Here is a 14,452-nt window from a genome sequence, read left to right as displayed (position 1 = left end):
GGGGCCTGGGGTCCAAGCCCCAGAGCCTGAGAACTAGGGGCCTGGGGTCCAAGCCCCAGAGCCTGAGAACTAGGGGCCTGGGGTCCAAGCCCCCAAACCTGAGAACTAGGGGCCTGGGGTCCAAGCCCCCAAACCTGAGAACTAGGGGCCTGGGGTCCAAGCCCCAGAGCCTGAGAACTAGGGGCCTGGGGTCCAAGCCCCAAAACCTGAGAACTAGGGGCCTGGGGTCCAAGCCCCAGCGTCCTGAGAACTAGGGGCCTGAGGTCCAAACCCCAGCGTCCTGAGAACTAGGGGCCTGGGGTCCAAGCCCCAGAGCCTGACAACTAGGGGCCTGGGGTCCAAGCCGCACATCGGGGTGCTTCGCTGAGCTTATGGTGGACATGGGGTGTGAGTCTCCTAGGAGGACTTCCCCTCTGCCCCAAGCAGGCAGGTGTGCCCAGGACTGAACTCACTCAGGAGTCATGGCCCCAGCTTGGTGGGGGCGGGGGCAGGGGGTGTCACCGGGCTGTGGTCCAGCAGGACGCTGAGCCCGGAACCCATACCCAGGGCTCCTCTACCCACACCTCCTCCCGCCTGTGCCCTGAGGCTCCTGCTGAGATGCCTCCCCCAGGGAGCCCAGTAGGCCCCCACCAAGGGCTGGGTGCGGCGTCCACTGGGCCCCCCACAGCCGCCCAGGGGGCTCAGCAAAGGCAGGGCTTCCGCTCAGGGGTGCCCCTGGGCCCTGGGAGTGCCCGCCTGGCCCTTGCACTCGGGGCCGGCACTGGACACTGCAGGGTGCGGCCCTGTCCAGGAAGGGAACTAGAGACGGGAGGAAGCAGGGCGTCCAAGTGGCCCTCAGACGAGAGTTCCTCCAAGAGCCGGGCAGACACGGGGTCCCAGGGAGGAGGAAGCAACCAGGTGGCAGCAGACCCCAGGCAGCCAGACTCCGGACGTGCTTCCCAGCAGCTAGAGCACACACGCCCCGCGGGGAGCCACTGGCGGGCGGCTTATCACAAGCAGGTCAGAGCCGCCCCCAGGGTCCCCCGTCCCCGGGTGCAGGGCCAGAGCACGTCAGCTGGGGGGGCGGGCGTGTGGAGGCTGATCCCTTGTGAGGAGGGGTCTGGGACCAGGCCAGGGGGACAGGGCCCCACACTGTAAGGTCCCCACGTGCTCAGGAGGGGCCAGTGGGAGAGCAGGGGTGCTGCGGGCCCCCACCCAGCACCCAACGGGGAGTCGGAGGCGGGGGGGGCAGCCCGTCCCACCCAGCACCCAACGGGGAGTCGGAGGCAGGGGGGCAGCCCGTCCCACCCAGCACCCAACGGGGAGTCGGAGGCGGGGGGGCAGCCCGTCCCACCCAGCACCCAACGGGGAGTCGGAGGCAGGGGGGCAGCCCGTCCCCGCCGTGACCTGAGCCCAGCACCCAACGGGGAGTCGGAGGCGGGGGGGGGGGGGGCAGCCTGTCCCCGCCGTGACCTGAGCTGGAGTGACGCCCACGCAGTGCGCCCAGGGTCCCACAGATGCCCACGAGCGCCCTGCACCGCCCAGCCCCAGGAGGTGCCGTGCCTCCACCTCCGCTCAGACCCCCACACTGGACCCATCATCAGCCCGTGTGCCCTCCTCAGGCCCCTCCTGGGGCTCCCACTCACCCAGACTCTGCACCAGAGACACGGGGCACGGCCCCAGAGAACCCCTGGCACCAAATGGCCATGCAGGTCTGAGACACAGACGTCCAGCCCCCCGGTTTCCCGGGGACCCCCTCCTCCCTGGACCGATAGCTCACAGCCCCAGCCTCACTCACTCCATCACTGCTGGGAAGCAGGGCCACCCGAGAAGAGCAGCTTCTCACAAGAGGTTCCCAGCACCCCCATCACGGCACATCCCCCCCAACTGCCCCGCCAGGGTTCCCATCACGGCACCCCCCATTGCTCCCTCTTGTCCCCCATCACAGCACCCCGTCCCCCCACTGCCCTCCCAGGGCCCCCATCACGGCACACCCCCATTGCTCCCCCCAGGGCCCCCATCACGGCACCCCCCCTTTACTCCCCCCAGGGCCCCCATCACGGCACCCCCCCATTGCTCCCTCCTGGCCCCTCATCATGCACCCCATCCCCCGACTGCCCTCCCAGGGCTCCTATCACAGCACCCCCCATTGCTCCCTCCTGCCCTCCCAGGGCCCCCATCACGGCACCCCCCATTGCTCTCTCCTGGCCCCCCATCACAGCACCCTGGCCCCCCACTGCCCTCCCAGGGCCCCCATCACGGCACACCCCCCCAAATTCCCCCTCAGGGCCCCCATCATGGCACCCCCCACTGCCCCCCAGCCCCTCCATCACGGCACCAGGTCCCCCACCGCGCCCCCTGCCAAGGGCACTCCCCCCGGCCCCGGCCCCTCTGCAGTCCGCCGCACCGGCCCTCCTGGAACCACTCGGCCCTGCCGTGCGGCATGACTGCCCGCTGCTCTGTGTCCTGGCACCCCGGGTCCATCCCCCTTCTCAGCCACACCACTGCCTTCCATCTGGGAGGGGGACGGCCTGTCGGGGCTGAAGCCAGGGGAGAGCAGGGTCACTGAGCGGGGGCCCCGGGCTCGGCCGCTTCTCACCACAGACCCAGGGTCAGCCCGGGGCCCCCGCTCGCCTGGCGTGAAGCCACCACTGTTATCTGCTCACGGGCCCCACCTCACGGCCTGTCCTCCACAGAGGGGCCCCGGGACCCTGGGGTGCTTCACGACAAGTTCCCTTTTCCCACCGCAGGGCCCCTGCCCTGCTCCGTGAGCCTGCGTCTCCCCGAGACGGGGTGCCAGGTGCGCCTGCTCCTGGGGAATGAACCCAGAGAACGCACCATGGACCCGCAGGCTCGTTCTCAGCGAGGCACGCCAGGCCTTGCTGCTCACCTGGTCCGCATCTGTGGGAAGGCGCTGCAGGTGTCCCCTGGCCCACCTAGACCTCACGCAGCCACAGAGAAGCCCCCGGAGCGAGCACAGGCTCTGTCTCTGCTCGTCTGCCCTGCAGCAGTCCCAAGGAGGTGCCCAGGCCCAGAGCCCCAGGGTCAGGTGAGCGGGGGGTCCGCACACCCTGGACACCCCTGGACGCCCAGTGTCCCTCCTGGGCCACCAGCCAACCCAGTCCCAGGACGTGCAGACACCGCAGGCAATCCCCCAACGTCAATGGAGTTGCGCGCCAGCCACAGGGGTGTGGAGGTGGGGGGAGGGGCGCGTCAGAGCCAGGGCCCGGCGGGGCGGGGGGCGGGGGGGGGGTGCAGCCCGCAGCCGCGCTGGGCCCCCCACGACCCACAGCGCCTCCCAGAGGCCTGGCCGGCACGCCGCTGCTCTGCAGCACGCACAGGCCCAGCGCCAGGCCACCTGACGGGGGTGGGGGCAAGGTCAGCCTGCAGACCCCCAGTCAAGCCCCAGAGGAGCCCGCTGTACCGAGCCTCACTGATCCGAGTCACCGGGGCTGTGTCGCGGGCCCTGAGGAAGACTGCGTTTGCTCTCCTCCAAAAGGGAACTCGAAAGTGCTCTCCTCAAAGGTCTGACCAACACGTCTCCTCTTTATTCCCGTCTCCTCTTTACTCCTGTTGCAAATAACCTAACGGGAAACCCCACTGGGCCCCCCAAGGAGCCGTCTCCAGCAGGAGGGCCCAGTGGGGCCTACGCAGCTGGCCCCCTGCCCGTGGGCGGCCCCAGAGCCTCCTCCACGTGTGGACGGCAGCTCTGGGCTCCCATCGGGCCCAGAGCACGTGCAGGACAGGGCGCCCCAGCCCCCGATGACCGTCCCAAGCAGCGGCTGGTGTGGCCTCTGCAGATGGAGCGCTGGCCGTTGGCTGAGCCAAGCCCAAGGCCCTGGGGAGGGCGGCCAGCTTTCTCTCCGGGGAGCTGGTGCCCAGGAGGAGGCTGTGAAAGGGGACCAAGGTCAGGAAAGCCGGGCTCACCGTGGGTTCCCTACAGACTTGCTCCTCTGCCCACAGAGGCGGGGGAGGGGGGGTCCCCCCTCTGTGCCAGCGCTCCCCTGAACAACCTCCACCATCACCCCAAAGCCAGCATGACACTGTGGCTGTGGTGACCCCAGCATGGCCCCGAGGGTGCAGCAGCCCCCCCCAACTCAGTCACTCACTAACAGACCCCTGAAGCCTTCCATGACAGCCCCACCCTGGGCAGGCCTCGGCTGGCAGTAACGGGCCCAGACGACCTCCACCGTCTCAGGCATCAGCGCCGGACACTCAGCCTTTCCCGAGCCCCACCCCGGAAAGCCTCCTGGGGGCTCATGCCGAGTGGAGCCCCCTCACCAGCTGCCAGATGGGCCCCGTCCCACCCACACTCCTCTGGGGGGGCCGGCTGGTGTGCACCCCAGCACCGCATGGACAGCAACGGTATTTGTGAACACGCTCCACAAACAGCTCGTCTCCCACCAGAGCTGGGCTGGCAGGAGGGCACACGGTTCAAGGTGGTGACTGTGGTCCACTCACCTGCCAGAGCGTGACAGCACTTAAACCACGTCGCGACCAGATGGAGCAGAACATCTGGAACCCAAGCTAAGGCCCCGGAATGCAAACTGTGACGGAAGAGCCCATCCCATCCCATCCCTTTGCATGCAAAGGCAGAAAGGTCTGGACTGGCCACCACCCAACAGAAGATATGGCACCATCGCCTCGAGGGTGGCTGCAGGGCTGGGCAGCGAGGCTCTGGGAAGAGACGGGCCCGAGGTCCCAGCTGCTGTGGGTCCACGGCTCCTCACTAAGGGCCTCCCTGTGGGGGCGTCACCACTGTTCGGATGGGGACGCGTGCCCCACAGACAAAGCAGGCGGGGACAAAGGAGCCCAGTGCCAACAGGAGGTGGCACGCGGCCTGTTCAAGTGGCCTGGGGCAGAGGCAGCCGGAACCCAGGCCACCAAAGGTCACAGCCACGTCTGGGCAAAGGGCAGTGCCTCCGAGGGGCACCCCCGCCTACAGTGCTCTGCCTTCGAGGGCAGCAACGCCCAAGCCCACACGATTCTGCTCAGGCCTCGAGCGCGTACAGGGCTGCCCGTGCTGGGCAGGAATCACCCCATGAATGCTGAAAACAGAGCCGGGATGGGAGACTGGACACGTGCGGCCACTAGGCTGAGAGACCGGCATGTCTGCCTGAGCAGAAAAGGCCAGGCCAGGGCGCCCCACTCTGCACTGGGGGCCCTCGCTGCTGGAGACAGGAGCCCCTCCTGCAGACCTCACCTGTCCCAGCCCCTCCGCTGCCTCCCCACGCCCCACCAGTGGGACAAAGGTGCAGGCCACCAGGAGCAGCCTCCTGAGAACGGAGCTGGGGGCGGCCCCGCAGCAGGGAGGCGCCGTGGCCTGGCTGGGGAGAGGACGGAAGGCCAGTGGGGCAGTGGGGACCGGCCAGCTGCCACGGGCCCAACGGGAAGAAGGGCAGACCCGTGCACAGCGTCCCCGTCACCGCGCAGCTCCAGGTGCTGTCAGGACCCAGGCTGGCCTGACCATGCAGGAGACCCTAGACCTCGGCTTGACCTCCAAGGGGGAGAAAGACCAGCCCAGCAGAGTGGCTGCTGCGTGCCCACCACACTGAGGGGCTCCCAGAGGACACGAACCTCTCACCCCGGGGGCACAGCAGCGGGCGGGGGCCACGTGGAGTACACAGAGCTTCACTAGAAACCCCGTTTCACAGGCAGGGAGGTCCTCGCGACGCGTCCTGGGCCTCCGCAAAGCCCCCCAGCCGAGGCCGCGTGGGGGCAGAACGGGACTCAGCTTCCACAGATGCCCGCGCTATTCTGGGTCCACTCTCGGCCACTGTCGGGCACCAGGCACAGGTGCTGGGAGGAGCCAGCAGCTCACGCACTCACCGCCCTCCGTATCCTGGAGCCCAAAATACCCAGCACCGGCAGGAACAGCTGTGAGCCAATTCCCACCGAGGCCGGAAGCCCAGGGGCCGGACTGCAATGTCCGACGGGTCCAGGCCGTGCCCGCAGGGGCCACGCCGGGCCGGTGGGGTCTGGCTGGGCAGCGGTGCCAGGACACGGCCTCAGAGGGTCCCATCCTGCCACCCACCTGCCCGAGCACCCCTACCTCGGTGGCCATGGGTCACTCTGGCCACAGCAAGTGACGCTCAGGCTCCCGAGGGATCCCCAAGACCCGAACTGGAGTCTCCACGTGCAGAGCCCCCAACTCTCCAGACTGCTCTCTGGGGCAGACCCTGGCCCCGTCCACCCGCACTGAGGCCCCCCTCACCCACCTCGCTGTGGGGAGGGGGAGCCAGGGCTGGTGCCTGGATCCTGGGAAGACAGGAAGGGCAGTGTGCCCGTGAGCGGGGCCCATGCAGCTGACTGCCCGGAACAAAGCGTCACGGGAGGCACCACCTGCCCCAAGCAGCTGCCTCCGTCCACACTCACCCTCAAAGGCAGCACTTCTCGGCGCTGAGCCCACCTTGCCACCTGCTGGGGGAGCAGCCCACCGCCCAGGTGTGCACGGGGCCTGACACTGCCATCGTGGGGGCAGGAAAGGTGGTGACCGCAGCAAGGGGCCAGGCCTCCCCCTGAGACCACAGTCCACAGGCTCAGACGGCTGAGGTCACAAGCCCCGGTCTCTCCCTCAGCGCAGCTCTCGCCTCTTAAGAGCCCCAAAAGCCCAGCCCACTCTCAACCCCGACCTGCCCTCCCGACCCCACCCACACCCAACCCGCCTCAGCCTCCAGCTAAATCCATGCCCACCAAACAGATCCACGGCCTCCCAGGAACTCCAAACTCGGCCTCATGCTCAGCCACAGGCACCTGCCCAGCACCGCTCCATCACGGCTCTGCCAGCGGAGGGGATGGCCCATCTCACCCGCTTGCAGGCCCTCCTGCAGGCTGGGGTGCCAAGCCGCATGGGCACGTTTCCGCAGGGAGGAGGACTGAGGACTGGCCGCTGAAACAGGGAGGAGCAGAGCCTGCCCGGCGGCCAGTCTGTGATGCCAGAGGAGAGGGCAACCGCACGTCCACCGAGTCCAGAGGCAAGGGGAGAGCTGGGAGGAGGAGAGTGCCTGAGGACTTCCCGGGAGTCCTGAGAACCTCCCTCCCAGAGCCCAGAGCCCAGTGAGCCCAACTCAGGAAAACCACCACCCAGAGCCCAGAGCCCAGCGAGACCAACTCAGGAGAACCACCCACCCCAGAGCCCAGTGACCCCAACTCAGGAGAACCTCCCACCCCAGAGCCCAGTGACCACAGCTCAGGAAAACCACCCACCCCAGAGCCCAGAGCCCAGTGACCCCAACTCAGGAAAACCACCGCCCAGAGCCCAGTGACCCCAACTCAGGAAAACTACCCACCCCAGAGCCCAGAGCCCAGTGAGCCCAACTCAGGAGAACCACCCACCCCAGAGCCCAGCGAGACCAACTCAGGGGAACCACCCACCCCAGAGCCCAAAGCCCAGTGACCCCAACTCAGGAGAACCACTCGCCCAGAGCCCAGTGACCCCAACTCAGGAGAACCACCCACCCCAGAGCCCAGTGACCCCAACTCAGGCACACAAGAGAAACCTCCCCTGGACACCAAAGAGATGACCACAGAGCCACCGGGGAGAAAGGACAGACCTTCAAGCCAGTCACACCCGACTGACGCTGACCTCACAAGAGCCAAACTGAGAGCCACGCTGGGGAGACGCCACCTGGGACCCCACAACCGGCAGGACACCCTCTGGGACAGTGGAAAGCATCTCAGACACCCTGAAAGAATGTGAGTTATCTGCAGACCCTCACTGAAGAGAAGCCTAAAGATGTACTTTCAGACAGAAGGAGGAGGGAAGATGGGGCTTCTCTAGTAGCTCAACTGGTAAAGAATTGGCCTACAATGCAGGAGACCCACTGGAGAAAGGATAGGCTACCCACCTCAGTGTTTTTGGGCTTCCCTTGTGGCAAGCTGGTAAAGAATCTGCCTGCAATGCGGGAGACCTGGGTTCAATCCCTGGGTTGGGAAGATCCCCTGGAGAAGGGAAAGGCTACCCACTCCAGTATTCTGGCCTGGAGAATTCCATGGACTGTAGAGTCCATGAGGTTGCAAAGAGTCACACACAACTGAGCGACTTTCACTTCACACTTCTGAGATGCAAAAAGAATAAAAAAGTGGTGAGTTTTGAGATTAATCAACTATTAACAATAGAAAGTAATAACAATAATCTCATACGGGCTTAAAAAGACGTTAAAATGCTCACACGAAAGCACGCAGACGTGGAGGGACAGGTCGGACTCACGTGGTCTGAGGTCCCTGTTGTTCAGGAAAAGAATGTACGGTTAAGTCCAAACCACAACAGCAAGCGTGCAATTTACACGGTAACCACGTAAGGACTAGGAATAGTGACGAGTTTCAAACTAGTAAGAAATGGAAGAAGGGAAAACCCATGCACAGTAAGGCACAATGAAAAAGCGAAACTTAGAAAATAAACGGATGATGAGGACAAAAATAAAGTGGCAGACACGAACCCAACTATCAGTAACTTAGACAAATAACAAGGGACTGAACGTCCTGGTTAAAAAATAAAGACTGTCAGATTAAATGAAAGCGAAATCTAGATGGTGCCAAATAAAAAACACACAGCCAACCTGTGAGGACACAGGAAAGTTTAAAGCAACAAGGTGGGGAAAGATATAGCAGGCAGGTGTTTCCAACAGACAGCGGAGCGCTACACTGTCACCAAGTCTGTCTGGAGGAAAAGCCCCACTGGGTGCCGGTCAGCCCTGACCACTCGGGGCCTGTGATTCCGCAGCCGTGTGATCTAAAGACAGAGCTCCGGGGGAAACAGACAACCCTCCAGGCTCGGAGACTCTTCTGTGCTTTCCAAGTAGACAAGAAAGGTAAAACACCTGAAGACACTATAAGCCAAGCGTGACCCACAGGGACAGGCATCAGACGTGGCACCACCAAGTGCCAAACACAAGGCCCTTTTCAGGACGAGCAGAGCATGCATGGACGCTGGCTTCAAACGGAGCCCCAGAGGAAGTCCTAACATTCTGAGGACCTGGTGTCACACCGACCACCCTCTGTGACCACAACACAAGTAAGTTAGAAACAATCAAAGGAGAAGAAATGAACTCACCAATGGAAAAATAAGAGAAGTCTGGATGTGAAGAAACTCTGAGATATCCATCCCACCACGTTAAAGAAGGAAAAACGGAACATTTTTTGAAGATTTTAAACTCAACAACTCTACACATAAAAGCTTGTGAAATGCAGTCAAAACATTACTTATTTTGCAGCTTTAAAATCTTACAAAAGGGACTTCCCTGGTTATGTGGTTAAGAATCCACCTACCAATGCAGGGGACACAGGTTTGATCTCTGGTCTGGGAGGATGTCACCTGCTGCGGGCCAACTAAGCCTGAGCACCTCAGCGACGAAGCCCGCACTGGGCGCCAGAAGAGGCCACTGCAGAGAGGGGCCCGCGCGCCGTGGTGCAGAGGAGCCCCGCACACCCCAACCAGGGAAGCCCCCACGGCAACGAGGGCCCAGCGAGGCCAAAGGCAAATGAAAACACGAGTGATTAGAAAACTGAGCACAGAAGGAAAGGAGGGAAAAGGAGGAGCTGCGTATCCATCCTAAGAGATGAGAACACGGACACGAAACGAAAACAAAGAGCGTAAACAGGAAGGAAGATGTGAATGTTCATTAAAAAGGAACCTGATGGACCCTTGGTGAGATGGATCAGCGCGTGGACGCCCACCCACTCGGTCAATGGGAGGGATCACAGGGGACAGCTCTACAAGTCCTGCAGGCACTTTTTTAGAAAAAGAACATTAGGGACAACTTTTTGCCAATCAAGTTGAAAATCAGGAAAAAATGGACAAATTCACAGAAAAATGTATTTCTAAAGCTAACTGAAAGGCAGGGATGGGGGTCCTACAACCATTAAAGCGGTCAAGTCAGGAGTTACCCCTGGCCCAAAGGAACCTGGAGTCAGGTCCCCTGACCGGCAATCTCACCATCGCCTGGACGTTCAGGGAACAAACAACTCCTGCTTCGCACAGACACGCGTGGGGCAGCTCACTTTGCAGGTGTCTTGGCATCAAAATCGGATAAGGGCAGCGGATGAGCAGATTACACACCCCAGGCAGAGATGCGAAGTCCTGAGCAAAGTCTGATGCCATCTGCCTGCCTGCGGGAAGGGGACCAGGGCACCAGCACGCTGGCACACCGCTATGTTTCCAAGAGGGAGAGGCAGGTTTAATGCTGGAAGAGCCACATCAGCAGGGAAAGGAGCAGGATGACATCCGGCTCTGCGTGTTTGATCACACCCAGCGCCCGCACACTACAAGCGCCCGGCGCGCCCCCACGGAGAAACCCAGTGCAGCCTCCAAAGTGGCTGAAGGTGAAAAGACGGGCTAACACAGGACCCGCACAGAATGGCAGGCGGGCGACGCCTGGGGCACGTGGCCCACAGGGCGGCCACGGCCCGGGCAATCGGCACTCGCCCTGCCGTGGGCTGCAGCGGACCCAGCACGCAGACGCCAAAGCTTACACTCCAGCTGCAGCCCCTTCCGGAGGGTGAGCCAGGCAGAGGAGGCCGACAGGAGGGTGCACAGGAACGTGAGCACTCAGTAAGCTTGCAGAGATCTGACCCTGTGACGTCAACTCACAAACCTCAACGGGACAGAAAATTAGGGGATGAGTACAAGGGTTCAAAATGCCCGAGACCCCACTGAAGCGGGTGGAGGGGTGGGTGGGGGGTGCGGCAGGAGGCTGCTCAGGGAATCCCCGCAGGGGCAGGGGCAGCGGGACACCAGGGCTGAAGGTCACTGCAGGGGGTGTGGTCTGTGCCCCCAAGGAAATCCAGGAAACCAAGCACCAGCTCCCAGGGAGAGCAGAGAGCTCTCCCAACAGCCCTGGGGAGGACAGACCACAGGACTAGACCAAGGCCAACACCAGGCGCACCTTGTTGGGTGGCAGCATGGCCTTGCAGAGAAGAGGGTGCTTTCAACACAGCGCTGAAAAGGAATTACTAGCCCTTAAAAACCCACTGAGGCTCAAGTCGGGGGATAAAGCAGGAGGAAAAAACTGGCAAGAGAAATGAACAAGAATTTCGCTGACGGGGAAGTACAAGTGGCCTACATCAGTAATCAGAGAAATTCAAATTAAAACCACAATACCATTTCACACCCACCAGATTGGCAGTGATTAAAAGTCAGGCAGTGCTGGCAAGAATGCAGAGCAGCGGGGACGCCAGTGGGGGTGAGCTGGCACAGCCGCTCCGGGAAGCCTCCTGGTAGTAACACCAAGCACACGCCCCCCCCCCCAAACGCTACTGCCAGTGCGAGAAGGCCCAGGGTGGGCGCATCACTAGTCCAAACCGGGGGCCAGCCACAGTGCCCAGACAGAGCGAAGACGCACCGCTGTCTCATCGGGACCAGCAAGCACCCACAGCCGGCAGCTCCAGCGGTTAGAACCGGGCACGCGCCGAGCACACGGTCAGAGCAGCGCCTCTGCGCCCAGTCTCCAAACAGGCAGGGTGGACAGCCTGCCGGCTCCGGAGGGCAGTGGGGCCAGCAGTACCCGTGGGGAGGGCTGCGCTGGGACGGGCAGGGGTGCTCTGTGCCTGCCCACCCTACGGCCGCTGGGCCCCACGCCCACAGAACAACCCTGCCTGCCCTGCCCCCCCAGCCCCCGCAGAGCTGTGGAACCCCGACCCCTGGCGCTGCCTAGCCCCACCCCCTATCCCGCCCCTCCCCCCACACACACAGCAGGGTGGGCGTCCTAGACCAGCTCCATGCCCCAGACCCCCGCCGCCTCCCCCTCCTCACTCTGGTTAAAACCTCAGTGGTCTTTTCAGAGCCCCAGGAGGCTGCTGAAAGGTGCAGGAAAGGCAGGCTGCACTCCTAGCTCTGGGGGGAGGAAGGGTGTATGTACATGCCAGGAGGGGGGCATCTGTGCCCCCAGGGAGAGCAAGAGGTCTGGTGGGGGGGGTGCTGACGGTGACAGCAGAGAGAAGCAGCACTGTGGGGGGGAGGGGTCCAGCATGACCCGACACTGGGCCCAGAGCCAAGATGGGAGAGAGGAGGGTGGAGACCAGGCCTGGGCAGGTGAGACCTCCCAGAGAGGAGGCAAGCAGGCAGACGTCCTGTGAACACCCCACCCTCCCAGAGGCCCACAGAGGCCGGGAAGCACCCAGTCTTCCACTGGGCACAGCCACACCCTGAGCTGCGGGCCCCGCGCTTGGAGGGCACCCCGGCACCTCTGCGTGCCCAGCACCTGCCCTGCACACCTGTTGAAGGCACCGCGGCAGAGCGCACCCCTCCACACACACGGCCACGTCCTCCAGTCCTGCTGGAAGGTCTCCCCAGGGAGAGCTCTTCCTGGCTGCCCGCCCGCAGCCCTCGTGGCCTGGTGTCCACTGCAGAACCAGGCCCTGGCATGACTCTTGTCTCTCTCCCCGTCAGCCTGGGAGCTTCCTCAGGAAGGACCACTGATTGGGAAAAAACCCACAGAGCTTCCAGCTGGCAGGAGAAGCAGGGGCTGGCCACAGCGCTGCCCCGTGGGTGAGCCTCCTCCAGCTGTACTGCTGGGGACAGGACGCTTCCCCACCAAGTAAAGAGGGCAGCGTCTCTGGCGATGGCATGATGCAAGGAGCAGTGTTTATGTCCAGGAAAGTCCCCAAATTACAAAGCACAGAGCAAACAGAGAAAGGGCGGACACTCCGGCCAGCAGGATAGAGGGGTAGGGCCAGACCCTCAGAAGGACGAAGGACGAAGCAGTACAGCTGTGGTTCGAGATATGCGTGTCCTCTGGACACTGCGCACCCCGAGAGTGACTCCCAGGCCACTCAGGCGTGACAGTGTGGCCGGACGCAAAAGGAAATCTATGGTACCCGGTGGAGAGAGGAGACACCACACCCTAAGTCAACTCCACCGGCACCGCACGGGTAGGCAGGTGCAAGGATGCCGGACGTGCGCGAGCCAGGTGAGCGCCCGCGAGAGCCCGGGGGACCGCGCGGGGCCTGAGAAAGCCGGCGCCGCTTCCTCGGCTGCACTGGACCGAGACCTCAGGGACCATCCACGCGTCCGGGTTCGCGCGCAAAGAAAGCGCGCGCCCGACGTGGGGCGCCAAGGCCACGGCCCGGGGTGGGGATCCCGGAGCGGACGGCCCCCGGGGCAGGCCGCCGGTGGGAGTCCCAGGGTGGTCGGTCCCAAGCGGGGACCCCAGGGTGTACGGTCCCGGTGCACGGCCCGCTGGGCGGGCCCGGTGTGCAGGTCCCGGGAGGCCGGGCGAGGGTGCAGGCCCGGGCGGGGGCCCGGGCGCGAGGTCCCCGGGGGCCGGTCCCAGGGGCCGGCAGGTGCGCGCGGGAACAAAGCGGCGGGCGGGCGGCGTACCTGGGCACGCAGCTGGGGCTGGAGCCGTCCACCTCCCAGGTGGCGAACAGGTTCATGGGCACCGGCGTGTTGAGCGCGGCGGGCGCGCCGGCCAGGCCAAGGCGGCCCCGCTCGGCCATGGCGCCGGCCCCCGCCGCTCCCTCGGCGGCCTGGGCTGCGGCCGGGCCGCGGACGCGCGGCGGGCGGGCGGGCGGGCCGGGCGCGCGGAGGGCGGCGGCGCGGTCACATGGCTGCCGGGCGGTGGGGCCGGCCGGGCGGGCGTCGGACAGGCCCGCGGGCGGCGACCAGGCTGCGGCCGCCCCGCCCCGCCCCGCCCGCGCGCGCGCCCGCCGCGCGCGCCCGCCCCCGGCCGCGCCGCCGCCGCCCATTGGCTGGGCGCGCGCGCTCTCGCCGACTCGTGCCCAATCACGGCGCGCGGAGGGCTCACCGGAAGTGAGGTTCGCGCGCCCCCTCCCGCCGGCGACCCAGAAGGCGCCCACCCCCTGCCCGCGGCCCGCGGGAGCGCGCCCCCGCGCCTGCGCACAGGCCCCGCCCAGAGCGCCGCGCCCCGCCCCCCGGGAGCGGCAGGGAGGGGCTGGAGAGACCCCAGGATCCGCCCGCGACCCTGAGCCCCACAGCCCCCGGCCCGGCCTCCGCGAGTCCCCGACCCCCAGAGCTACGCATCCCTGAGTCTGCCCGCTCCCACGCTCTCCCCGCGTCCCCTGACGACCCCCCTTTCCCTGCCGTGCCCCGTGTCCTCGGCCCCGACTGCGTGGACCACCCGCCAGGCCCCCTGGAGTCCTCCGGAGGCTCGCCCACCCCGCGAACCCGCCTTGTGCCCCCGGCGTCCCCTCGCGCCCACCCCCGCCCTGACTGCCCCCGCGGATCGCCTGGGCGGGACGTGGACCCGGAACACCGGGGTTGCGGGGGCCAGCCGCATCGCCCTCCCCCACCCCGAGCTGCTGCCCGCGGGAGCACTGGGGCGCCCAGGGGCTCGATGTGCTCCTCCACAAATCCCCTCTGGAGTGTCCTCTTTCTGCCTCACCCTCCTTATTATCCAGCAGTGCCCTTTCTGCGGTTTTTACAGATGACACTGGAGAACAAATGTCGGAGCAGAGGCGGCCCTTGGTGTGGGGCTCCCAGTGAACTCAGGGACCCAGACAAGGAGGCAGTGACCAG

At 64.9% G+C, this 14,452-nt stretch overlaps 1 protein-coding gene across 8 annotated transcripts in view; it reads right to left on the bottom strand.

Moving 5' to 3' along the window:
- The window catches only part of PACS2 (phosphofurin acidic cluster sorting protein 2), a 64,240-nt gene extending 50,789 nt beyond the window's left edge, over positions 1-13,451 (bottom strand). For all 8 annotated transcript variants that reach the window (XR_003507559.1, XR_003507560.1, XM_027521942.1 and 5 more), the window contains exon 1: positions 13,295-13,451. Coding sequence is in view for 6 of the 8 variants with exons in the window: in XM_027521942.1 (XP_027377743.1) it covers positions 13,295-13,413 (119 nt within the window). In the remaining 2 variants the exon portion in view is untranslated. The remainder of the gene's footprint in view (positions 1-13,294) is intronic.
- Between the last annotated feature and the right edge of the window lie 1,001 nt (positions 13,452-14,452).

Source organism: Bos indicus x Bos taurus, chromosome 21 (assembly GCF_003369695.1).
Source record: "Bos indicus x Bos taurus breed Angus x Brahman F1 hybrid chromosome 21, Bos_hybrid_MaternalHap_v2.0, whole genome shotgun sequence".
NCBI classification, from domain to species: domain Eukaryota; kingdom Metazoa; phylum Chordata; class Mammalia; order Artiodactyla; family Bovidae; genus Bos; species Bos indicus x Bos taurus.
Note: the sequence above shows the minus strand (reverse complement) of the source record. Positions and strands in the feature narration are given on the sequence as shown.